Source organism: Botrytis cinerea, chromosome 4 (assembly GCF_000143535.2).
Source record: "Botrytis cinerea B05.10 chromosome 4, complete sequence".
Lineage (NCBI taxonomy): Eukaryota > Fungi > Ascomycota > Leotiomycetes > Helotiales > Sclerotiniaceae > Botrytis > Botrytis cinerea.
The window spans coordinates 533,913-558,363 of record NC_037313.1 but is presented as its reverse complement, the minus strand read 5'-3'; the positions used below and the strand labels follow the sequence as shown (position 1 = coordinate 558,363).

The window sequence follows — 24,451 nt, the reverse complement described above, 5'->3', positions numbered from 1 at the left end:
GAAAGTCTTTTAACTGTTCACTTATTGTGACCCGTTCTCGGATTCCCCTTGCTCGAATTCAATGTCTTTGAAGAGATCCACCTATGAATAAGGGTGTTTCGCATATTGATGTATTATGGTCCTAGGCCGCTGCGACATGACCTGGACCTTCAGAAGCTAAAAAGTTGTAGGCACAAGAAGCTAATTGCTGGTCTAAAAGAACCCTCTGAAGCCCAGCATTCTCTATTCTTTGGTAGAGGGGAAAACTTTGTTGCTAATTGTGGTCCAAAGATGCTAATGCCTGTGTTTCTATCATTTCTTATGATTGCCTATTTGCACCCCTATGTTCAGTCTCTTGGCGAAACGTGTTCGCCTGCTCAATGTTCCCAAAGCTCAAGTGAGCCACGTTCTAGAACTGCGAAACGACATTTGATGGGTATGATCTCATATTAGCCTTTGGGTTTCTAATGTTCACTTGGAGCTATGAGAACAATGCGGTGGCATATCATAACACTTTGCTACCCTGCGCTAATGTTTGTACCAAGATATCTCACGAAATTTCCATAATATAATCTCTTAAAACATGTCACCAAATCCCTTTTCCGTGTCTTTCTTGATGAGTTCAACCATTCCCTATACACTTGATTAATTCTGCACGTAGGTAACCTATGGCAAGAACCGTGAGCTTACCTCTGGCATAATGGGCTTTCCCTCGGCGTCCATCACGTAACGGAAGGGCATTTCTGTACTTTCATTCTTGTTGACCCGGAGTTCTGGGTAGTCAACGTAGGGAATCTTGTCCAACGGAACTACAAACAAGTCAGCATGTAGCTTCTGGGTGATAGGAGGCAGGCCGAATCAGCTGACTGACTTTTATCTTGAGTAACCATTCTTGTACAACGAACTGCAGTATCGGTTGTCAATTGGATGGGGCCAAGCCGACGGCCTTCGAAGCCTTTCTTTCGCAGCTCAGAAGTTCGATCTCTTGGTGGATCATCTCCTAGAGCACAACATATTAGCAACTACTTCATGTAGACAAGGCAAATGCGGTGTACCAACCCAAGATTCCGCCAAAAAGGAAAACGTCAAACAGGTCGCCATCTTCTGGACTCAATTCCTTAGTGGCTGCTGGATCAAGCAAGCACACACGAGACTTGTTTTCGACATATAAGGTTTCGACACTGCGGCCATCTGCTGTGAAACCCGGCACGGCCTTCAAGACCTCGGGTATGTTCAAGGTGGGAGGAATTGACGACAGGCAAAATTTCGCACCCGCCTGATTGGACTCTTTGGCTATGGTGATATATTCAAGCTCAGACCATGGGCCAAGTTCGTCATCGAGGTGCTCGACGATGTAGGTTTTTTGGGTCATCTTTAGATAGATATCTTAGCTGGATACTTGATGTAGATTTCAAGTTTGATTAACAGGAGAGACCAATAGGAAATTGTGCAAGGGTTTAAAGCAGAGCAATGAATCGGAAAGAATGCCCGGTAGATGGTGGCTCAGGTGAAATAAGTTTAGGTTTGTTGCGGGGTAAAGAGTCCCAAGGGATGGCTAAATGATCGATGGTCGTATGTGGTTGTTGGACTCTGACTCGTGGTAACAAGAGACTACCCCTTGTGCGAGAAGCTTTTTTTTCGAGCTTTGGAAAAGAAAAAGATGCAAAGATGTGCGGGGATCTGAATGAAATTGATCTCGTGATTGCATCTTCAGAACTTCGAAAGCCAATCGAATGAGCGTGTTAACCTTTCCCTTGAGTCCTCAGGTTGATCTTTGCGCATCTACTCCGTAAATACTAGTATACGGCAGCAAAGAAGAGAATGTATGCGTGGCTTGCAAGGGGCAACGAGAAGAAAGGGTGCAAGGTTAGAAAGATATACATCCCACGGTAGTTTTGAGCCAGTTCGATAAGGGGGATGCTGAAAGGGAACCACTCAAAGGAGGGATATACATGCACATATATATGTATTTATACGTACATTGATTAGAGTGATATGGTATACCTTGATACCCTTGACGGCTTGTTTCCTGCTTCGCTGCCCGACTTCTTCTTCTTCTTCTTCTTCTTCTTCTTCTTCTTCTTCTTCTTCTTCTTCTTCTTCTTGGTCTTCTTCTTGACTTCCTCTTGATCCCGTTCAGCTGTTCAGTCAGAATTTTCCCTCTCGCAAGCAAAAAGGTCTGGATTTCGAAATTCTGCAATTGAGCCAAGCCAAGCGAGCGAAAAAAGTGTACCCCACCATACCCATACCTTTAGCACACCCACCCATTAACGATTAACGCTATCGGTCATTCTGAGCTGTTCATAATACCAATACAATACCCTTTTCCCCTCCAAGCAATATTATATTCTCTTGTGCAACTACATCCTGACCCAGAAATCATAAGATCTTTATACGTCTCTCTCCAAATCGCTACTCATATCCCTCGGAATACAATCTTTCACTTCTGTCTCTCTTTCTATTCGATTCACCACTTCCTCTTGAATCCACTCATTAACCGCAAATTGACACCCAATCGCTCCCGCTACGGTCGTACCTTGAGCAGTTACTTAAAGAGTACAGCAGCAGTATATCTTTCGAACGACAAAGAAGAAAGAGAGGTAAACAACCATTTGATTACAAAATAGTCTCGACTTCGGATACGGAAATAGAATCTCATACGATCTATTTCTTGAGAAGCGATCAAATCTTTTACATTTCCCCCAATCCAAATTCAAAAGAAACTCGCCCGAATTTCATTTGATCTTCAGGATGAACCCTTTGCAAAAGAACAAGATCGATATTGCAGTAAGTAGTCACCACTCAATTTCCCTCTTCGCTCGGCTTGAATTTATCGTGCCGTTCAATTTGTTGACTCTCCGACCCCGCAGTCCCTCTCCCCGGATGAGCAGCGACTCTTCCGCCTCTATGGCAAACTCCCCAGCAAAGCCGATCATTTAGCCAAACAACTCAAGGAGCGTAAATATTTCGATTCTGGCGACTATGCACTCTCCAAAGCCGGCAAGGCCTCTTCCGTCGACACTGGTAGCGTTGGCTCCGAACATCCTCTCCCAGAAAACATCCCCCATCTCTCGTCTCCCAGCGTTGGCAATGCCGCACAAGGCGGTTCTGGCAATACAAATGTAGGACCTGGCTCTGCACATCATGGTAGCATTGCGGGATTGGGATTGGGTCAGCAGAGTGGAAGTCCAGTGAAGGAGAGCAGCTATTTACATCGCGAGACAAGCATTGATGAGGCAGATAAGAAGAATGATGGAAACACACAGCAAGCAGGAGATGGCAGTGTTAGTCCACCAGTTGTTCAGGGAGGTATTCCAATCAACGGTTAAGGGTATTTATGTGGGAGGATTTATTACGTGTGCGTGTGCGCGGGAATCGGCGTTTGGGCTATTCAATGATATGATGATGATCTTGATGGTTTAAGGGGATGGAGCATTCTCTGTACATTTTCGTTTTTTTATGCCAGCTATGATAGTCGAGCTATATGCCAATACGAAATGATGGATTCAAGGCATCAAGACATTGTCTTTGAGATTCCGATGTGTATGAACACATCGATTTGGGTTTTATATTTCTTGAACCTATCTAACCTTTTGGCTTTTGATACCGAACAACGCCTCATAATAATGTTTTTCATGACTTTAGTGGATATCACAAATCAACCGCTGTTGCTGCCATCTTACTTGCCCCATCGAAAGTCTTGTTTCCTCCAATGAATCCCGCTGCATGAACGAATACTCCTCCTGGAATACCAGTAATTTGAGATAATTCCTCATCTCTGAAACCTCTCCATGCCTCAGGCAATGGCTTTCTGCTTTGGAAAGAGTCTTTGGTGACTGGTACACATTGGATTCTCCATTTCGCATCTGGACGTGGGCTTTCAGGGTAGAGAACGTAGAGTACTTTGTTCTCGCTGTTCTCTTGATCTTCCAGTGTGTAGAGATGATCTTTCCATGGAACAGATTGACCGTCGAACACCAAGATTCTTCCCTTCGAGTCGTATTGTAGGCGTTTGGCATATGCTTGTTGGACAATTGATCGTGCTGGTAACCACGATTTTGTATAGTAATCCAAATCTCTTGAGAATTCTTCACCCATTCTAGTGCTGGCTACCAAGAATTTCTCATCTTCTGCCTTTTGAGCCTCGACAGGATCAGATGGAGTGGGGTCATTCCAGTTTGGGTTCAATCTGGATACCATAGCCCCTAATGAGAAACCTCCGTCGCTGAACTTCTTCTCCAAGCCTGCGGCGGAAATGGCCTTTGGGTCGTAGACTGAAATACCGTTATCGTGAGCATCAAGTGCTTCAATAAAGCTTTCGTAAATCTTTCTCCAGATAACGGCAACTTCTTCCGCATCTTCGGCGACACCTAGATGTTGTGCGATAATCGCCTTGCCGTAGTGCATATACACTAACCCCGCAGAAGAGAGCTTGGTAGGACGATTTGGGAATGTGGTATCGAAAGTACGTTGATGGTGATCATATCTCTTAGTTTCGTCGTTGTATTCACCTCCCACATCAACCACGGTATGGCAAGTCTCTAGAAGTTTGGGATCCCGAGTTCGAATGAGCTCTGAAGATTGATAAGTAGGAAGAAGGCGAAGCATGTAAACAGCCAAGGCTTCATCTGCGTGAAAATGGCCATTATGAGTACCGATGGTAACGGGAGAGGTCTTGAGTCTTTTTGCTGCTGTTTCTGCCATTTTGATTGTATTTCTAAACATACAAAATCGATAGCTGGCAATGAAATGGTTTATATTTGTGAATTTGTGATTGGAAAAGTCGATAGAAGGAGGGGTCAAATTTTGGGTCCAAGTTTCTCCAAGCATTCAACTCCAAAATATCCAGGCTAATCTAGAAAAATAATAATAAAGGCGGTAACAGCCGGCAATTCTCCACTTAATCCTTAGCTTTTTCACACGTGCGTTGTCATCCCATCCTCTCATAATTTACCCACGATCTTCATTTCCCAAAATTTACCTTGCTGGTACCAATATTCCCAAATACACTGGAAGATCTGTCTTTATTTCTCTACCCAAATCTAGTTGTTCATCTTCTGTGACAAGGACTTGCCCGTCAAATTCCACAAAAAGCTCCTCTTGCTATCGTATTTCCAACCTGTCAAGCTGCCAAATTTCCTGCAGGATTCTATCGAGAAAACCAGGCACAATCCGACCAAATTCTGTTATCGGAGGATCCCCGTCATTGTACGCACGCGACAAGAACAATCATTGGATTAAGATCCAAGTAGAGCTACCAATCAAGGCGACAATCGTCTCCCTTTCTATCGAAATCCATTTTCCTGGGAATTTGTCTAGATCTTAATCATCTTCATTGCCGACTCCGTTCTCCTTCGGTACTTCCGTTTACAACAGAACTCGCATACGCATAAGTGATCATTTCGTTCTGCGACAAGCAACAACGGCTAAGAAGGAAATCTGGGAAGGGGACTTCACACATTGGTCATAAGACGTCATCAGAACGACCTTGGACTTTTCTAGGTTCAGTACATTTCTCGAAACATTGATTTCATTGTTTGGCAGAAGCTAGAACATCAAAAATCACATATATTCAAACGGGCGTATTCAACGCGACTTTTAGAGCCTACTGGGGCAAAGATCCTTCGAAACTTCTATTGTCTTTAAAGCTGGGCGCGCTGTCAAGCACGCGCCGGCGTCGTTCTCGCCGATGTGGTTATTCCGAGCTCTTTCCTCTGCGACCTTCCTCTTGTCGATAATCCTCTCCATACCTATAGCCTTCGATGTTGGAGGTCGAGAATGCGGGCTGGCATTCTCCCTCGCCCTTTTCGAGTTCTACCTATTCTACTCGACGTTAAAATTAACGACGCCTGATAATTCGAGGATACGATGGGCATTAATACAACTCATTGGGTGGTCGCAGTGGATAATACTGCCAGGGTTGTTGATATGGAGCATGAATCGATTTGCAGTAGACGCAGATAGTGATGGAGGCTGGGTTACTAGGACCTTTGACGGCAAGCGTGCGAAAGACAAGGAATTAAAAGAATGGGTTTTTGGCTATGGAGGTCTTCTCGAAATGTTGACAGTTGGAACATGGGATAAAGTGTTACGATATTCAACGCCATTGTAAGTAGATGACTACTCGTTGCGTAGTAGTTTCCTCGACTCCGAGGCAGCTATTTGCCAGAGGATACTCCATACCAGAGGATCCTTCTACATTTATTCTATTTTACAAAACTAACCATGTGATAGATTTCAAATGGCAGAAGGGTTTTGCTCTCTTTTGGTCATCCAAGCAGCTGGTCAAATCACAAGATACCTTGTAAATCGCAGAAGTGATACATGGATGGTACGTTTCGAATTCTCAGTTGAGTACTTAAGCTTACCAAAACATCTAGATTGGGCTACTCGTGTTATCAGCCTCAATTATTTCAAGTGCTGTTTATTTCTTACTCCGTATCACGGGGTTTCCACAGATCAGCAACGTCGATGCTACACTTATAGGCATCACTATGACTTGCGCAGTCTTTTTGTGTGCATGGGGTATCGGAAGTGGTAGAGGCAATCCAGTGGAGAGCTCCCTACTTTTCGCTTATTGCACACTTTGCATATACCAAATATTCACAGACTACCTTCCATCGGCGACGGATGAGATTCCCCAAGCACCCGTTCAACCCGATTTTCCACCGTTCCCTCCTATCATCATGGCTTCTTACTCGACTCTTTTGAGTGTTTTATCAACAATGCCATCTTTCGTCCATTCAAGCTTTTACTTTTTATACGCAGCCTTCCAGACAATCACTCCCTCGATCATTATATCGCTTGCATATCGAGTTTTTGTATTCTATGCAGCCACCCGCATTATACCAGCGATACGAGAGTCTGGAGCTGGAGCTCTGTCTCAGGATATGGGTCTGGACGAGAGTGAAGGAGAGGGTAAAATCTTAGGACTACTAAGCTGGTTCAGTCCCTCAATTTTGATAGCTGTTTATACTAGCTTATTGATGCAACATTTCTCTTCTGTCACTTCTGAGGGGAATATGGGTGAATGGTGGATGATGCAAGGTGGTAATACTGGTGGCAATATATGGCGTTGGATTAATGTTTCAGCAACCATGGCTCTGTATGCCCTGGAGCTATATTTAGCAAAGGAAGATATGGATGGATCCCTTACTGGGCATTGGAAGATTGATTGAAGAATGATTGAAGAAGGCAATGAGATACCATATTTCATGTGTCGGGGCTGGATACCTCGTTCATTTATGAGACGACGCGATGGCGTGAAGGCCACTAGCAAGATGTGAAAGACATCTTAAAATGGCAGAGACGGTAAAAGACTAATTCCCGAGTCTATCGAGGAATAACTCGAATCAAGCGTCTGGAAGTGGAGAGGGGAATATAATTGTGATGCGAATTTAGCATAGCGTGGCGTTTACAATGGGCAGATCTACTATTGTGGGGCAGTTAAATATAAAGTGTGGGTGGTATCACTGATGCATTGGGAGTCAAGACTTGGAGTGGGAGCGAGAGCGAGAGTATTACTTATTACTTGGGGATACCCTTTTGAAAGCCAAAAAGATGATCTTATCATCATGTTCGTTTTACGGACAAGAATAATAACATAAAACTTTAGAATCATTTTTTTCTTTTGCTTTTGCTTTTGATCCATTTTGATTGTTGCGTCTGAATGTTGATATTGTTTTTCGTTGCTTTTGATTTTTCCCGCTATGATGTTGCTATTGATAATGATCTTGATCTTGACATGTTCCAGAAACATTAAAGAAGTCTGTCTGCTTGTCTATGTGACCCACATGAGTAATTAAGATCGCTATGTATATATTTATGTAGTCAATATCTTGGACATTTTGATCAACATGTAATATCAATATATCAATACCAAGGAGAAATTAAGAAGAGGCTAAGAAGAGACCAAGAAGAGACCGAAGTAAGAACCGAAGTAAGAACCGAAGAACCGAAAGGAGGAAAGGAGGAAAGGAGGGGAAAGGAAAGGAGGAAGCTAAGAAAGCTAAGGGAAATAGATGGAGTTGTTAGTGAGTCAGTGTGTGTGTGTGTGTGTGTGTGTGTGTGGAATTTGAATAGAGGAATGAAATCGATGGATAGGCGGATAGATAGATGGTTGGTTAATTGGTTAATTGGTTGAAAAATTTTGGGAAATTTGAATGTTGGAAGTGAGTGAGCGAGTTAGTTTGAGGTTTGAGATTTGAAATTTGGTATGATTTGATTTGATGTGATGTGATGGGATGCGAGATGTGGTTTGATTTGAGATATGATGTGAGATGGAGTCGGCCGGTAGTTGGAACGGGATTCGGGAGTGTGGTGTGGTGTGGTGAGGTGAGGTGAGGTGAGGTGAGGTTGTATTGTGGTGGAGGTATTGGAGTGGAGGTATTGGAGTGGAGGTATTGGAGGGGAGGGGAGGGATGGAGGGGGGTGAATGGATGGATGGATGGTGAGGAGAGGGTTAGAGAGGGGAGAGGGGAGAGAGAGAGAGGATGAGAATGAGGATGAGGATGATCTTGGTGGTGGATTGGGATTGGGATAGAATAGAATAGAATAGAATAGAATAGAATAGAATAGAATAGAATAGAATAGAATAGAATAGAATAGAATAGAATAGAATAGAATAGAATAGAATAGAATAGAATAGAATAGAATAGAATAGAATCAGAGTTGTTTAGTCAGTTATTCAGTTAGTTGGTGAGTATCTGGGATGAGATAGAGTCTTGGATGTATATCCGCTTTGTTGCTATTACTGAATTCTTCACAAGTTTATAAGTTTAGAAGATTAGAAATTTGAGTGTCGAGGGGGGAGGACAGGGGGGTTAGTGGGTTGCATTGGCTTGGCTTGGCTTGGCTTGGCTCGGCTTGGGTTGTATTTTTGTGAGGCTGGTCGTCTGCTGGTGAGTTTGAGCTTTGAGTTTGGAGTTTGTTTGCATTGTGAGTTTGAGTTTGAGTTTGAGTTTGGGGGGCAGGTGGACATTCGGAGGAGGCTGTATATGTTATTGGGCTGTGGTGGCTTGGGAGGGGGGGCTTTGGGTGGGTGTGGATGGTACTGGGTGCTGTTGAGTGGTGTTGTTTTGTAGCTGTATGCGATGCTATGGTATGCTATGGCATGCTATTGCATTGCATTGCATTGCATAGGTGGATGAGATAAGGCTGGTGAGAAAGTGTACTCTGTAGGAAGATAGCTTGGAGGTTGGAAGGTGGAGGCGGATTGAAGATTGAAGATTGAAGATTGAAGATTGAGCTTGAGCTTGGGAGGATACAGTGGTGGAGTTGATGCTTTGAATCATAATCATGCATGCATGGTCCTTTGTTGTGTTGTGTGATGTAGGTATCTATGTATATACAGTATGTGTAGTAGCTCGGGGCTAACAAATGCGTAATGTGTGATGTGTGATGTGTGATTGATATGCGAAGTTATCTGGATTCTGATGAAATCTACAGATTTCGGTTTGGAATCGTTGGGTTGTGCAGATTTACTCGTTTGAGATGATGCAATTGCCGATTAGCTACAGCATCGCATGTACACGGTGACAAGTCTCGGTTTGTTTCGTTTCGTCTTGTTTGTCTGTTTGTTTCTTTTTTGTTTGATATGTGGTACATACATACAGACATACATACAGACATACATACATACATACATACATACATACAGACATACAGACATACACACGTATTTTGACTGACACCAAGCCCATGATATTGGTATGTACATACAGACAGACAGACAGACAGTCCTCGAACAAATAACAAGTAACCACCCTTTCACGCTTCTACTACAGAGTACAGCTCTCCCTCCCCAAGACCAAAAGGATTACATTTCCCCGGACTTCCAGGCCAACCAATCTCGCCCCTATCTCTACCATTGGATTTCCAATCATGTCGAGATTCACAAGTCATCAAAGATCAACATGATAGACACCATGATCTGCGCCGTTTCTCCACCTGCCCCTTTTCTCTTCAGATCGTTGATGTGTACACTGTGTGAGAAGGCGGTGATGGAAGTGATGTGATAACACAACACAGCTCGCAAGGTAGGTCGTAGAATCTCAACAAAATTCCTCAATGGATTATCAATTTATAAATAAATCCATCAACACCGAGATCATTGTGGTTTGGTGTCTTGGAAGCGGTATAGAGGTGCTAGTGATTCATATATATCCGCTTTTGTATTGGGTGATCTTTCTCCACTGATGCTTTACTGGTTTGGGGGATGGGTTGATGTTTATACTGGGGCTAGCCATGTCACTTTGATGCACACGGACGGTGGATGGGCACAGAGGTTAATGGAGGATGGGCTGTGGAAGGTTTGGAAGGTTAGAAGGTGGAAGGTTATTAGGTGTTTGGATTAATGGAATGTCTTGGAGTTGTGGGAAACATCGAGGAAGGGAAACCTTGAGGGAAACCTTGCGAAGGGAAGCTCGAGGGTTAGGTAGTCGTAGCTCGTCGGCTTCCGTGAGCTCTATCCTTGTACGAGAGAATGGAGAGTTGTGACTGGCGACTGGCGACTGGCGACTGGCACTCCAGAACTCTACTCCAGAACCTTGCTCCCTTACAATTGGGGAAACAATGGGATGCAACCTCTGGATGCTTCGCCTTGCGAACTTGATATGTTGTGACTGGGGGCAAGGCCGTATCGAATCAAACATGCCTTAGTGGTGCGTAATTGCATGTAGTCTGTTTATAGTCTGTTTATAGTCTGTTTATAGTCTGTTCATAGTCTGTTCATAGTCTGTCTGTATGTACGTGTGTATGTGCTATGTATGTACGATGTATGTAGTCAGCACGTAGTCTTGCACATCAGCTAAACTTCGGATAATAGTAATGGCTAAATGGGAATCCACGTGTGACTGAGATTGGAATGTGATTCAGCTTATCGTATGGTAGCTCACGTCGTCCCGGTACCGGGCCCCGAACCTTGGATGGAGAGAAGGAAGGGGAAGGGGGAGGGGAAGGGGAAGGGGAAAGTGGATTTGATAACTAAGCTCAACAGTTTTGATATGATTATGATTTGGATCTTGATTTGGATTGTGATATCCATCCATCCATCCATCCAACCATCCATGATAGGAAGTATTCGACCCAAGTACCGCCGTGGAATGAAAGTGTGTTCATTCCGGCATGTAAGGTTCAAATGGATGGACTCTGTATGGACTATGGATGGACTCTGCAAAAGTATAAAGGACAAAGACGGTGTAGCTATCTCATGACTCTCTTCCCTTTCTCTTCTTCCTCTTACTCTTTATCTCTCCCCCAATTGAAATCTGATACCTTGGCTTGATATTGTCCATACACCATCCCATCCCCCTACTTGTATCCTCTGATATTCATTCTCGAGTCATTGCACTCCCCTCGTATTCCAATCCTATAAGCATCTGCATCTGCATCGACATCTTTTATCCACATTCCCCAATTGGTTCGACCTACCTACCTACCTACCTACCTACATACATATATACATACATATAAATCCACGTTCCAGCAAACAAAAGCACTCACGATTCCTTGTGTAACCACACTTTGATCACCTTATCTGCCGATACTCCGCATTTTCTGTCGGTATACATACGACGGGACTTTCAGCTCTTTTATATCTTCACTTCACATTGTCCAAAACTCAATTCATCAAACTATAACCATCAATTTATCTCACCTCATCTCACCTCATCTCACCAATATGTCTCGAGTTACTCCTCCCGTCAATAAATTCACACTTGTGTTGAAGAGATGTATCAGTACTACTTCGACTGTTGCAAGCCCGAGTGCACAATTAAAAACTAAGAGCGCTATCAAAGCTGATGTATGTATATCCATCCCATGTCTTCCCTATCTCTTCCAAATAAACCCCAAAAACTAACCATTCACCTCATCAATTAGCTCATCTCCAACTTCTCCCACGAACGCACCATCACCACTACTCACCGACCATCTCCCCCTTCTATCAAAACCATCCGTCTCATGCAGGGATTCCGCACCAGCGCCGCTCGTCCCGTCGCTTCCCCTTCCACTCTCGATTATCTCGTTCTTCCCCGTCTCCCTGTTGAAGAACCTCTCAATGCATTTGCTGTCCGCGTTCCTATCCTTCCTGATAACTACTATGCTTCTCAATCGATCAAGGAATCAATCGATACTGCGGTTCCCAAACAGGAAGTCCATATCGTGAGTGCGTTGCCAGAAGAGGTCGTTTCACAGGTTAATGTTCTGACGGAGATGGTGGGGAATGAGGCGGAGAGTGCAGTGGATTTGGGACAGTGGGTTGAGGGAGTTAGGAAGAGAGGAGAGGAGATGAGAGAGAGATTCGTAGGAAGAGATAACGAACAAGGTGTTTTGAGTGAATTGTGGATGAGTCTTCGTGAGGATGTGTGGGGAGAGAAGAAAGTTGCTGTTTAGAATTTTAAGTGTGGCATCGGATGTAGGGAGTTTTGATTTGATGGAGCGATTGATTGACAGATGGGTATAGATGGAAGGGGGAACTCGCTCGCTACGCTTAGCTAGAGCTAGAGATCCTTTGATGACGTTATGAATTTTTCTTTTCTCTCCTGCTGCCGAGATAGCTAGTTCGTGGCTTGGATTGGTTTGGTTTTGGGGTGTCTGTCTTTTACTTTCTTGCTTGCTTTGCTTTTGAGTTGTCTTTGTCTTTTGCTTTTGCTGAAGGTGAAGGTGAAGGTGAAGGATAGGGTGTTTGAAGGATCTCGTTGGGGATATGATGTTACTTAGTTTTATTAATTGAATGTTAAGACACCTTTTTACCTACCTAATCTATCTTTTTGATTCTAATTCTGATTCCTCTTTCGACCGTTTTATATCAGATTAAGCGCTTTCATGTAGTGAGTTGAGTGTGTTGTGATCTTAACTAGTGTGTATGAGATTGTATGTAATCTTTAATTCTCTGATATGTTGTTATATTTATCCTGACCAAGTTGAGTTACTCATAATATTATACAACGAGTCCTCTTTTTTCTTTTTTCTTTTTGTTTTTCCTTCTCTTTGGATGGGGTGATGGCATGCCTGTTGTTGTTATATAGTAGGTTGTATATTTTATTGTATATTTTATTGTATATCTCAGATATGGGTAAGGTACGGAATGGAAAGAGGAGATGAGATTGAAATTGATTGAAATTGATTTGTTTGTCTGATGTGTGGGTTTGGGATTTGTGGATGGTGGTGAGGATGATGGTGGTGATGATGGTGGTGGTGATATATTAGGATGTGATAGGTTGATAGGTTGATAGGTAGATAGATATATATATTATGTATTAACAACGATCTTTGGATTTTAGTGTGCGATTTGGTGGTGGGTTTAAAAGTCGGGAACTTTGCTGGGGGTTGGATTGTTTTATGGTTTGGGTTTTGGGTTTTGGGTTATTTTTTTTGGTGTGGTGAGTGTGGTGAGTGTGGTGCTGATTGAGGATTTGGGATGAGTGTGGTGTTGATTGGACATTTGAGATGGGATGGGGGGGCGAGGGGACGGGAAATAGGGGACGGAGAGGAGGGCATGAATGGATGGGATGGATGGGATGGATGGGATAGTGTATATTGTATTGAGAAAAAGGGTTCGTTGAGATGAGAATGAAGGAATATATATAGATGTATGGATGAATGTGTGAATAAATGAATAAATGAAGCTATACAATATTTTACATCGCAGTAAATTACTCTGATACTACCAGAAATGATTTTGTATTTATTTATCTATCTACTTTCGTATTATTCATTAGACGGATTCTGTAGTAGCTGGCTAGAATCTCTGGGGTTAGGATGAGGATTAGGATTGGAATCTTAGAATCTGGAATATATAAAGCTAGAATGTAATAATGATATAACTATTTGGAATTAGAATGTTTATTCATATCATATCATATCAAGAGCTAAAATCTAGGATTGGAAATTGGAAATTGTTTTGTAGGTGAAGAGAGATGGTATAATTAGTTAGTAGTTGCGGTGGAGAGACGGGAGTAGGAGATCGGGTTGTAGGTTAGGAAGTGGAATGAATGAATTAGGGTTGGGAGGGGAGGGGAGAATGTATGCGTGACATGAACGGAAAAAGACGACATCAATTTTAGGAGCATGAGACGAGAGGAATCTTTCGGACTTCGAGTGCCATGTGAGTCATTTGCCGTTTGTGTTGTTGGGATCTCCGGGGCGGATTTTTTGGTTTTTACTCTTGGGGTTGGTTGGTTGGTTGGTTGGTGCGATGTGGTGTGGTGTGGTGTCGTGGGCTTGGAGATCAGAGGATTGGAGAGGAGGGGGGAGGGGGGAAGGGAGGAGGGAAAGGAAATCTCAAGAGAGCTTTGTTTGTTTAAGGAGGGGGATGTTTGCTGATGACTTGATGTTTTCCTATCTTAGCTTTCTGTAGCGTACATCTCAAGGAAGAGAGAAACAGAGAAAGTGGTATATAGATATATATGTACCTTCCTTCACTAGTCTAAATAAATCATTCGCTTATTCAGTCTTCAGCTTATTGGTCGTAAAAGGTTCTTTATATATAGTAGAAGAACTGATGTAGCTCTAGATCGGCTCGGATGAGTATCATCAGTTCTGAAAATTTATATTGTTGGTTCATTGTGTTTATATCTGGAGAGAAGGAAGGAAAGTGCGGAGATTGGGATTGAAGGAGATGGGATGGAGGAATGATGCTATTATCATTCATTTACGATATCTTTTTTAGTTGCTGGATTGAGAAGGGGATTTAAGTTAATTGTGTTTGTAAAATAAAAAAAACATCTGTTGCTGTGAGAGATCTATGTCATGCGAGTGAAATTTTATTGGAGATTAGATCTTGAAGCTTTGAGTTGAGAAAGATGTAAAGGTGTAAGGATGCTATAAAGAATGAGAAAGAGAGAGTGCGTGTGTATGTTATTACAAATCTAGAATGAGTTCTTCTTTCCTTTACTTCTTTTCGCATATATGTATGTCCGAGAGAGGTGGAAGTAAATACATTTTCTTCGGTATTATATTTAACATCTGCCATCTTGGGCATAGAGAGGAAGAATTGTGGTATTTTATCTTTGCGTAGAGATTTATAACTCTTCTTACTATCCCTCAATCTCATACATCGACTCACCATATGGAATTTCCGCGAGAAAGCAATCAATGTATTATATTAAATTTGAAGCATTTTTGTACGTTTTTGGCGTGTGTGTGTGAGGGAGTAGTGTTGTGTGAATGTTTGATGGATGGGTAGATGTTGGATTGGTAGTTTGTAGAGTGTATTTGTTTGATGATATGATATGATGTGTTATGATATGATATAGTAGTGTAGTATGCAGATCTCAAATCCAATCAGTAAGATTGAAAGATCAACATACATAGGGAAAGAGGAAATTGATGAGTCCTCAAAGAGGAGCAAAGAAAAAGATTGAATATATTTTGCTAGGGGAGTTGTGTCTTCATAAACACATACATATATCTCGGGTCAGAAGCTAATGTGTATTCACTACATTTTTCAATCCAAATAGAAAAGGAAGAAAATATCGAGAACATCTCAGATATATATAACTATCCACTCATACAATTATTCTCTATAAAACTCATTTCTTCGGATTTTAGACTTGGACATAGACATAGACTTCAACTCACACACTCAAATCTTCAAGAGACCATATTCTACCAACCATATCACTCATAAAAATTTCCTATAGCATATGCTACTCACATCTAATTATTTCCAAAGGCTTGAGATAGATGCATACGCACTACCCACGCAAAATCTTTCTTGATATATTCATCTTTCTGTGAAAGGTTTAGACTTCCACTCCCACAAACACAGCGTCGACCAACTCTAACTAAAAAGACAACAGGAATCGGATCTGAAAAAGAGACTTTTCAATTCACATCTAAGAAGTGTGTCTTCAGCCGCTTGGGATAGATGTACATAACCCCGTTGTGCGAAAACAAGATCTTTCCTCGTTGGATTTAGATTTTGCCTTCTCTCTCCTTTCTCTACTTCGTTAAGTTTTATACCGTCAAAAAGTGTAAATCTCTGAAGACGGAGAGACTGGATATTTCGTACTTGTTGTGATGTGATACATAATATATCAATATAGAATGAGAAGAGAGGATCTTTGATGTTGGTATTGGGTAATGAGATTTTGGGGATAATGAGTGATTTGGGGACTTTGGAAATCGGGGGGGTTAGGGGGCTGTGATTTTGTAAGTTAGGATGGTGATCAGTTCATGGGCTATTGTGGGTATCTATGATGATGTGAAACTCTTACACAACTGTGTCTCGTGGGTCTATCTATTAGTTAGATCACTGTGGGATTGCTTTTTTAACTTGTGGGTAATGTAGAGAGAAGAGAGGGGTAAGAAGAGGGGAATGAGGAAAATAGGTAGATGAATATGTGAACAGATTGTGCGCTAGGTAACAACAGATATTTGTGTATTTTCTTTGTTTGTTTATTTGCAATGCTAAGTTTGGGGAAGACTGAGAAATATAGCATCATGAGTACTGAGTATTGAGTATTGATCCTAGGTTATAATACTGTAGTATCTCCACTGCAACAACACAATCGCAAGGTATTAGAAGCTTGGGATCTACTTTCAGATGAAAATTCCACATCACATTGACACCCAATAACGCAAATACTACAGAGCAAAACATCCCATTGCGTATATGAAGATGGGTATGAGATGATATTTACAGTCTACAAGAGAGTCTAATCTCACAATCTCACCCAATTACAACGACTTCATACTTTGAAGACGCCACACCCACGAAGAAAACACCAACGGCACACTATACATATTCCGAGTTTGACAGCGGAAGAAATCCACGTTCCGAGAGGTCTATCTGTAAAGATACCGGTGTAAAGCAAATATTGATAGGACATTGCGCCATTGTAAACTTTGCTGTTGCATATCTGAAGAGGGGTAAAAGAGGGGGTTGAAGAATATTCGAGACTGTTCTCTCTAGTTTCGTGTCGATCGGAATAAATCAGCATGTACAGATCGCCAAGCAAGACTTTTGGAAACGTTGAGAAGAACTTTCTTGTTGGGTTCTTTTCTCTCATAGCTGCCATGTATGTCCCTATTGATTTTTCTAGCTCATACTCATAACTTCATTTGACGTCTGAACGTGATTCCTCAACAAATGAGGAACTGAGAAGGTCTGGAGCCTCGTAGAACCTTGGCGAGGTATAGGATAGCCATTTTTATCACATGTTTATTGACTGAAGAGTTAAGTTTGAATGAATCGAGAGATACCTTTCAACCCGAATATCGTAGAGCATGTAATAATGATGAAGTTATAAACTCTAAACCTTCCTGAACCCTGCTATTAAAGACTATCATCAACTAGCTGGCATCATTGAGAAGGTATTATTGCATGACTCCGCATAATCAGATAGTAGCACGATATCATTGGAATATCAATGCAATAGAGTGTAAATCTATCCATAACACCTCAAAATTCATATCTCAGGTAGTTTGATTATACTTTTCGGGTCGTTAAAACATCCCGCCCAGTCCTATAGAACCCGGGGCTGCAGAAACTAAAGCAGTATTGACCAAGGAGAAGATAGCATGACATGAGTACTGCCAATATGACAGATCACTAAGTACTGTATACTAAGCATGACTGAGAAAGGATCATCACTCGACTCCTCATCGCCAAGACAAATGTAGGTACACAAGCCTTCCACTTAGTCGTCCCAAGAGGAGTAGAACCTTTTGAATAGTCACTCTCCTGGAAGAATTAGGAATCGCACTGCCAGAATGCTTCATGACTTATTGACTGAAGGAAGTGGGGCTTGAGCAGTCAACAATTTCCAGATGAAGCTCACGGAATATATCAAGATAGAAAGAAAGAAATGTTGCATATCTACAAGAGGGGTATTTCGGGCTTTCGGTTCTAGACATCTTCGCTTCCCCTCCAGCACCAGGATCATCCCCTAAACTCTTCACCTCTCACCTATCAACATAATACAAATATCCTCTTATCTTTCTGTTGCATAACTACTGAGGGGTAACCCCCCCCCCCTCTGGAAAATTGTTGAACACACACTAATCCCATCACCAAACGAACAACAGAAGTAAAGCAAGAAGTTCGGGAACACTAAATACCAAGTTGTTCCATCCACCCAGATTCTTATTTCCCCCCTGCACTAAGCTGTGCCTTGTTTGAGTCTGTCACTTGTAGTAATGTCGAACATCGGTAACCTATACCGTTATCCACCACAAAAATCACATCATGGAAAGTTTGACGTACAAGCGATAAAGCATATCGATCCTCTTTCAAAAAGATCAGTCCCTCTTCCCCGATGTGAGTGAGGGGATGGGATAGAAGACTTGAGGGGTCAAGCGGGGAAGTGGAACACTATGGACCCCACTCCTCTCGTTGGCCGAGCTCGCAAGCTATGGAGATTATCCGGACTACTCATGGTGTCATGTTCAGCCTGCTAAGCGTACTAAGTATGCCCAGATAAGATCATATATAGCGGTGTGTAGATCTATGGTAAGGAGCAATATAAAATGTGACTGCGATGTTATGTTACGTGATGTGATGTGATGTGTTGGTGTTGGTTGATAAGGAATGGTGATCGATAGACTAACGAAGTGGGGAAAGTGAGGAGATCTGATCGCGCCATCCGAGTTTTCATGAGGGAAGAAGATTGAGGGGTATAAAGAGGTCTGCAAAGAAAGATTAATATCTATTCATCAAGTTTGAAGAACTGCCATTGTCCTGCAAAGTACATGTTGGAAAGAGCTTGATTGACCACTCTCTCTCACTAAACATCACCTTGCCCGAACAAAAGCATACTGAGACTGTCAGTAGCTGGAAATGTATTTGTTACAAAAGGAAGACAAGGTCTCACAACTATTGGTGCATGAAAATGATTAGGTATTCTCAAGTATGCAGTTAATCTATCTTATTCATATGATGTGACTTGGATCTTCATAGATGATCCGTCCGTCGTTGAGCTTTTCCTATGTTGCATGGCCTTCAGCAACAAACCAGATACCTTGGTCCATATATATGATACCATACCATAACATACCAATCCATTTCATTCCATACCGCATCAAAACACGAATGCCATTATGCCCCACAATGTGTATATCACTCTACGCATGACTCCGAGTCCAATACCCAACTCCACCCGTAATGATACGACGCCAAAACCCAGTTCCGTGAATGAAGTAAAAGTGTCTACAACTGAACATCATTGTTGAGAAGTCGAACCTCCTCGCCTGGTTTGAAAGCAGGCATACCAATGTAAGGACAGCCATCACAACGGAATGCATCACCTAAGCTGCAGTTTCCACAAGATCCAACTTTTCCTTGAACTGTGAAATCTACTTCAGCTAGATCATCTGCATCAAGCTTAAGAGCTTGGAGTTGGCTATCGGCTGTGGCTCGTTTGTCTGCATCTTCCTTTGCAAGCTTTTCGGCAAGGCCGCATGTGCAATCCTTACATGCGCGACGACGCTTTCCAGCTCTTGGTGCACACTCAGGAGCTGTATAGTATTAGTAACAATCGAGAATAGGGTATATCAATTACTTACGAATAGCAAGAGGCTTCTTCATGTCCTCCTCAGTGAGAAGAGTATCTTCATCGATTAATTCATCGTCATCGTCCTCCGCATCAAAGTCATCACTGAAATCAATGAAGCCGACTCCCTTGGGCGCATCATTCTTTGGCGAATCAACCTTTGGTACATCCTTCTCTGGCACATCATCTGTCATGTCTACACTCTTTCTCTTGCCATGTAGTGGTACCGCAGCCATTGAGACTGCAGGACCAGCACTTGAAACAGCTGCGTTCTTGCTATTGTCCTTTCTGCGAAGTCGTAGAGGAACCGCAACACTCGCGCTATAATCAGGCTTGAGCATTACCCCTCCTTCCGCTACCAAACCAGACAAAATAGCCTCTTGATATTCTGCGCCATCAATTTCTTGTCCAAAGGTACCATCCTGTGCCTGCAACTTTGCACCTGCCTTCAAAGCTTGTGTGATTTTTCCGAATACATCTCTTGTTAACAATCCTTTAGATTCGACTCGTGTACCATCGGCATCGGTGAGAATGAGGACTAAATCGTAGGTTGATTCTGGGAGTGTGACTAATCCTGCAGAGAGACGATCCAGCATCTGCAAATCGGTAACAGTTCTATCATGGGTAGCAAGAACATTTCTTAATTTTTCTTCATGGCTAGCGATAGAGGGGGGAGCAAGGAGTAGTGTGCGAGGATTGAATGAAGTCGTCTTGAAGTTTGTGGTTATCGGACTGAAATCGGAGGAATTGTCAATGGTGACAGAGGGGGCCATGGCGGGGTCGTTGGTGGCGATTAAATGCACCCTTTTATTGTGTAGCAAATTTATTGAGTATTGTGTTGATGGCGTCAAGTCTGGCAGCCAAATAAATGCTCATAGAAACCGATGGGAACTGGGAAGAAGTGGAATATCAGAAGGATAGAATTTGCGCAGTATCTTCCTTATGTACTGGTGCTAGGTAAATATTATTTCTTATCAGGTTTGTCAAAGGGTTTCGGAGATGTCAATTCTTGATAATTCTTGAATTTTAATTATTAAGCAATCTTTCCGACCACTCAAAATAGAGAGAAAGGGAAATTCTTCGACGGTTATTGGAATTGACGAGCTGTGATTGGCCGATGGTTCAAAATCGCTGTGAAGGGTGTTTAAAATCCACTAAAATAGTCTTTCATTGGTCAATTATCGGCCGATTGATTATTCATCAGACGCTCATCATATCATTGGTCGACCCACGTCCGACTGACTAATTGCCGCACCACCGCAATGGGCCGCTAGCATTTCCCTGCCGCTCCCCTACCGAGCCGAGCGAGCCTGCTTCTCATTAGCTTGATATTCCCCGCATTTACTAGGGTGGATTCCAATCGAATGATTCTCTGGCACGCACCACGCAAATGACATGTTTGGAGTGAGGGCTCACCAAGGAAAGAGGAGAAGAGAAAGTAAAGAAGCGGAAAACACGCAGCCCAGCCGAGGGGAAGGAGTCGAACAAAGAGCTGCTCTTGAGTATGCGGTGAGCAGTGAGTGAGTGAGGACACCGCAGACAGATGATATGATGTACACAAAGGAAACATACGAATCTTCTATGGTGATGACGCAAAAGAAGAATCAAGTCATGTCTTGAACCTATGAAATGGCCTGACAATCATGTAGAAATGGTATCAACATGCCAACATACCTGCCTGGTCCCCCGCAGAGGACACCGCACAATCCATTGAAATGTATGATGTGCTCGTCGCTTGTTAATATGTGGAACTTGTGTATCAAAATCCAGCTAATGGAGAGGCTCAGACTTCCAGAGTCTCCCAGAACACCCCAAAGTAGGTCGCGTGATAGTTCAATCGAATTGAGAAAGGGACGGTCTAACCGAATATTGCATTGTGAATCTTAACCTCTCTTGGTACACACTCGACTCAAATCTCAATCTCTTAAAGAAGCATCAATTCGTCAATTCATCTTCTTTCTATTCACAACACCCTCAGAAATCCATTGACTTTTTCAACTCTTCAATCAATCTTCATCAAGTATCCTTCTCTACCTTTCGAATACCATCAATCTATATTGTCCTGCACCTTTCCAAACGCTACCTTCAATAATTCAACAGTAAGTTTATCCTGACGTCGCTTTGTTTATACCCCGCCTTGGTCCGTAGTACTGCCACACTTGTCCCTCCAACCAAACCATCGACTTTCTCGATGAAACTTTCTCTTTATATGATGAAATTGCTGTGCACTTGGGAATATATGCTAATGTACCAATCTTCTACAGTGGGTAAATCACACAAGTACAATGATCGCGACCATGCCGGCCTTGCCGATGGTACCGCTCTTCCACAAGAGCATTTGCCTCGTTATTTCGCAAAGTCGGGTCATATTGATGCCGATCCAAAGAAAGCCAAGAAGAACGGTGCTGGAAAGGGCGGATGGTATAGTACTCCTTCTCATTCTCACCTTGTCGTCTTGGCGCCATCTCCCTTCAATAACTATAACTTCCTCGACTAACGCACAAAATACAGGGGTGTAAATGGTGAAGAAGTCCAAGATGAAGGTTTCAATATGGCCAATGCTCGTCGTCGTTCCAACAGTAGCTCTTATACTGCTGGTCTCAAAGACTTCAAGACCAAATTCGAACAAATCGAAACCGAGCCAGTTTTCGAGGAGAATATCCATGGTGCCTTGATGGAAGAACTTCCAGAGACTACCCGTTCCAACACAAACAGCTCGGAGAGTAGCAGTGTTGATGAGGATGTCAAGACCAAGTAATACTTGGATCTTGACGGGCTGCATATGGCATAAGTGTCTTACAGGAATGTCAAATGTATGAGGACTCCATGATGTTTGATCTGCCGACGGATCGATACAATCGCAATCTTCTCTCTTTACGGACGGAGTGCAGGGATATGAGGAGTATGAATGAAACGAAATGTTACTTTAAGCTGGCACCGGTTTATAAGTCCAGATGTATTATCAGAGCTTCTATTTAGCTACTAAAGGCATAGAAGGATTGCCCAGTAAATCTCTTGTTCTTGATTCCTGTGATGACTCTTTTTATGTTGATGTTATGTTACAATTAACCAAGCCAAGAATAAGAATGTACGCTTTAACTACTCCTCATAATGATAAAGAGTCATCACAGTTTACAGCGTAATTACTCTGGAATCTGTACACATCGGGTCCACGATGGCGGCATACGTGCGTCATGCGTGGGGTTGGTCTTTCCCGATATCATCCTACGGAGCTGTCATGCCGATAAGGACAACAGCATGCAGCATCCAACCAATAACTAGCCCTCTTGCCTTCCATCCTTGAGTAAGTGTGAATTCCACGTAAACCTGATCACCTCATCTCTAACTATTCAATCCGATAAAATCCGTAGAGCAAAGGCAAAGAAAGCAAAGATGCCGTACAAACTCGCCAACAGAAACGTTCTCGTAACAGGTGGAACCCGGTGAGTGAGCCCCGCATTTCCCCACAGCCATTTCATCATCGTCGCTTGATCTGGTGTTTTTATAGCATCGGTCGCTGAAACTCCCAATGCATTGTTTGTCTGCTGGTAGGAGTGTATACTAATTCGTGGCTGGAAAAGAGGACTAGGCGAAATAATCTCTCTGAAATTTGCGGCGGAGGGTTGCAATGTTGCTATTAATTACGTTTCCAGTGGGGAGAAGGCGCAGGAGATGAAGAAGAGGATGGAGAGGGAGTGGGGGGTGAAGGTTGCTTGTTTGATGGGTGTAGGCTTGCTTTCTTTAGGGTGTTGGAGAGGGAAGTGGAATCAGAGAAGGCGACGTTTAGTAATGTGATAAATCAGGCTAATAATGAGATTGGTGATAGGATATGAGTCAAGAATCCGATTGCATTTCTGTTGTGAAGGAAACAATCAAGGAGTTTGGAGGGTTGGACGTTATCATATCAAATGCTGTAAGTATACGAATCTTCTTCGTCCGTCTTGTCCCATTCAAAGTGATGATTCTAACAATTAAGGGCTATACACGGTTCTCGACCTTCTCCGATCTCTCAGCTCCCACCACGGATGATTGGCAAAAATGCTACGCTACGAATGTGGTGGCTCAGTCTACCCTGTTGAGAGAGGCGTTACCTACCTTTGAGGCGAATGATGAGGGAGGAGTATTCATTATGACGAGCAGTATTGCAGGTGTCATTGCTGGGGGCAGTAAGTCTAATTTGTCTCTTTGCGTCGTCTCGTGTGATCAGTTAGAGATAAGATTTTGAATCTCAGAGACCTGGCTGATGAGTTGGAAAAAGGTTGCATGCCATATTCCGTGACAAAGGCCGCACAATTACATTTGATGAAATGCTTGGCTGCTACCCAGGGGCCAAAAGTAAGAGTTAATGCCGTTTTGCCAGGTTTGGTACTTACAGAATGGGTATGTCATAGTCTTCCCCTATGCTTTTTATCATTAAGGGAGGTAGTTGTGGCTTGAATCCCAGTTCATAAATAGTGTTCTTGTGGGAGACTTAAATTCCAGGAGTCATAACAAGCGTCGCCTTTGGATAATCACAGCCGCAATTAATCTCACACTAATATGACATAGGGAAGGCTATACTCGGAGGAAGACCAGGAGAAATTGAAGGATAAAGCATATTTGAAACGGGTGGTAAGTATTCTCCTAGTTCAACCTTACTCTCCTTTCCTTTCCTTTCTTCTCCACTAAGTTTCGTACGATGAAAGACTAGTCAAGGAGAGCGTTTACTAAAATCTATTAAAAAAAATAGACGGACATCGAAGATTGTGCTCAGGCATTCGTGGATATCGCGAAGAACAGCAGCATGACAGGGCAGAAAATACAAGTTGGTAGGTTTATTTGATTCATTGTTTCTAGGACAGATGTAGAACTCCGAAGACTGGTAAACTGAGCGCTAACTGTTGATAGATTCTGGACTTGCACAGAATGTGTGAGCCTCGTAATCTCTTTTGGGAGTGAAGGAATTGAGGCAGAGTATGAAGTTACGCAACGAACTT

General features: G+C 42.7%; 8 protein-coding genes across 9 annotated transcripts; 5 read left to right on the top strand and 3 right to left on the bottom strand.

The window, feature by feature from the left end:
* Nucleotides 1–206: 206 nt before the first annotated feature.
* Bcsfm1 lies at nucleotides 207–2,105 on the bottom strand. Its single transcript, XM_024692387.1, has 5 exons — nucleotides 1,960–2,105; nucleotides 1,039–1,351; nucleotides 851–979; nucleotides 670–788; nucleotides 207–612 (listed from the first exon to the last, which is right to left on the bottom strand). The coding sequence occupies exons 2-5, from the start codon at nucleotides 1,349–1,351 to the stop codon at nucleotides 556–558; spliced, it is 618 nt and encodes a 205-aa protein (XP_024548162.1). The 5' UTR covers nucleotides 1,960–2,105; the 3' UTR covers nucleotides 207–555.
* A 146-nt stretch (nucleotides 2,106–2,251) lies between these two features.
* Nucleotides 2,252–3,488, top strand: BCIN_04g01460 (hypothetical protein). The gene is made up of 2 exons (XM_001550839.2): nucleotides 2,252–2,766; nucleotides 2,850–3,488. The coding sequence occupies exons 1-2, from the start codon at nucleotides 2,731–2,733 to the stop codon at nucleotides 3,306–3,308; spliced, it is 495 nt and encodes a 164-aa protein (XP_001550889.1). The 5' UTR covers nucleotides 2,252–2,730; the 3' UTR covers nucleotides 3,309–3,488.
* Nucleotides 3,489–3,502: 14 nt separating this feature from the next.
* On the bottom strand, nucleotides 3,503–4,835 carry BCIN_04g01450 (hypothetical protein). The gene has a single exon (XM_001550840.2). The coding sequence runs from the start codon at nucleotides 4,807–4,809 to the stop codon at nucleotides 3,631–3,633; it is 1,179 nt and encodes a 392-aa protein (XP_001550890.2). The 5' UTR covers nucleotides 4,810–4,835; the 3' UTR covers nucleotides 3,503–3,630.
* Nucleotides 4,836–4,937: 102 nt separating this feature from the next.
* Nucleotides 4,938–7,599, top strand: Bcice2. The gene is made up of 3 exons (XM_024692386.1): nucleotides 4,938–6,087; nucleotides 6,214–6,310; nucleotides 6,360–7,599. Exons 1-3 carry the CDS (start codon nucleotides 5,669–5,671, stop codon nucleotides 7,155–7,157), a joined length of 1,314 nt encoding a protein of 437 aa, XP_024548161.1. The 5' UTR covers nucleotides 4,938–5,668; the 3' UTR covers nucleotides 7,158–7,599.
* Nucleotides 7,600–10,990: 3,391 nt separating this feature from the next.
* On the top strand, nucleotides 10,991–12,790 carry BCIN_04g01430 (hypothetical protein). The gene is made up of 2 exons (XM_001550843.2): nucleotides 10,991–11,782; nucleotides 11,860–12,790. The coding sequence occupies exons 1-2, from the start codon at nucleotides 11,660–11,662 to the stop codon at nucleotides 12,370–12,372; spliced, it is 636 nt and encodes a 211-aa protein (XP_001550893.1). The 5' UTR covers nucleotides 10,991–11,659; the 3' UTR covers nucleotides 12,373–12,790.
* A 6,020-nt stretch (nucleotides 12,791–18,810) lies between these two features.
* Bcdre2 lies at nucleotides 18,811–20,518 on the bottom strand. The gene is made up of 2 exons (XM_001550844.2): nucleotides 19,489–20,518; nucleotides 18,811–19,440 (listed from the first exon to the last, which is right to left on the bottom strand). Exons 1-2 carry the CDS (start codon nucleotides 20,246–20,248, stop codon nucleotides 19,133–19,135), a joined length of 1,068 nt encoding a protein of 355 aa, XP_001550894.1. The 5' UTR covers nucleotides 20,249–20,518; the 3' UTR covers nucleotides 18,811–19,132.
* Nucleotides 20,519–21,250: 732 nt separating this feature from the next.
* Nucleotides 21,251–22,561, top strand: BCIN_04g01410 (hypothetical protein). Its single transcript, XM_024692385.1, has 3 exons — nucleotides 21,251–21,574; nucleotides 21,740–21,896; nucleotides 21,987–22,561. Coding segments are annotated over exons 1-3 (405 nt in total). The 5' UTR covers nucleotides 21,251–21,573; the 3' UTR covers nucleotides 22,234–22,561.
* A 94-nt stretch (nucleotides 22,562–22,655) lies between these two features.
* Nucleotides 22,656–24,443, top strand: BCIN_04g01400 (hypothetical protein). 2 transcript variants are annotated; one of them, XM_024692383.1, is made up of 9 exons: nucleotides 22,656–22,779; nucleotides 22,847–22,918; nucleotides 23,057–23,201; nucleotides 23,302–23,388; nucleotides 23,452–23,641; nucleotides 23,734–23,855; nucleotides 24,024–24,086; nucleotides 24,205–24,283; nucleotides 24,363–24,443. In XM_024692383.1, the coding sequence occupies exons 2-9, from the start codon at nucleotides 22,869–22,871 to the stop codon at nucleotides 24,386–24,388; spliced, it is 762 nt and encodes a 253-aa protein (XP_024548158.1). In that variant the 5' UTR covers nucleotides 22,656–22,779; nucleotides 22,847–22,868; the 3' UTR covers nucleotides 24,389–24,443. The 2 variants fall into 2 exon arrangements, with proteins under 2 accessions (XP_024548158.1, XP_024548159.1); XM_024692384.1 differs by having other exon boundaries at nucleotides 23,057–23,388.
* Nucleotides 24,444–24,451: the final 8 nt, after the last annotated feature.

Coding starts and splice junctions, on each gene's coding strand:
- Bcsfm1 (XM_024692387.1), bottom strand. CDS start 1,351: ATGACCCAAAAAACCTACATCGTCGAGCACCTCGATGACGAACTTGGC. Junction 980..1,038: donor CCTTTTTGGCGGAATCTTGG/GTTGGTACACCG, acceptor GTTGTGCTCTAG/GAGATGATCCACCAAGAGAT. Junction 789..850: donor AATGGTTACTCAAGATAAAA/GTCAGTCAGCTG, acceptor ACTTGTTTGTAG/TTCCGTTGGACAAGATTCCC.
- BCIN_04g01460 (XM_001550839.2), top strand. CDS start 2,731: ATGAACCCTTTGCAAAAGAACAAGATCGATATTGCA. Junction 2,767..2,849: donor AGAACAAGATCGATATTGCA/GTAAGTAGTCAC, acceptor CCGACCCCGCAG/TCCCTCTCCCCGGATGAGCA.
- BCIN_04g01450 (XM_001550840.2), bottom strand. CDS start 4,809: ATGCTTGGAGAAACTTGGACCCAAAATTTGACCCCTCCTTCTATCGAC.
- Bcice2 (XM_024692386.1), top strand. CDS start 5,669: ATGTGGTTATTCCGAGCTCTTTCCTCTGCGACCTTCCTCTTGTCGATA. Junction 6,088..6,213: donor TTACGATATTCAACGCCATT/GTAAGTAGATGA, acceptor ACCATGTGATAG/ATTTCAAATGGCAGAAGGGT. Junction 6,311..6,359: donor GCAGAAGTGATACATGGATG/GTACGTTTCGAA, acceptor CAAAACATCTAG/ATTGGGCTACTCGTGTTATC.
- BCIN_04g01430 (XM_001550843.2), top strand. CDS start 11,660: ATGTCTCGAGTTACTCCTCCCGTCAATAAATTCACACTTGTGTTGAAG. Junction 11,783..11,859: donor AGAGCGCTATCAAAGCTGAT/GTATGTATATCC, acceptor CTCATCAATTAG/CTCATCTCCAACTTCTCCCA.
- Bcdre2 (XM_001550844.2), bottom strand. CDS start 20,248: ATGGCCCCCTCTGTCACCATTGACAATTCCTCCGATTTCAGTCCGATA. Junction 19,441..19,488: donor GAAGAAGCCTCTTGCTATTC/GTAAGTAATTGA, acceptor AATACTATACAG/CTCCTGAGTGTGCACCAAGA.
- BCIN_04g01410 (XM_024692385.1), top strand. Junction 21,897..21,986: donor GGTGCTGGAAAGGGCGGATG/GTATAGTACTCC, acceptor CACAAAATACAG/GGGTGTAAATGGTGAAGAAG.
- BCIN_04g01400 (XM_024692383.1), top strand. CDS start 22,869: ATGCCGTACAAACTCGCCAACAGAAACGTTCTCGTAACAGGTGGAACC. Junction 23,389..23,451: donor ACGTTATCATATCAAATGCT/GTAAGTATACGA, acceptor CTAACAATTAAG/GGCTATACACGGTTCTCGAC. Junction 23,856..24,023: donor GTTTGGTACTTACAGAATGG/GTATGTCATAGT, acceptor AATATGACATAG/GGAAGGCTATACTCGGAGGA.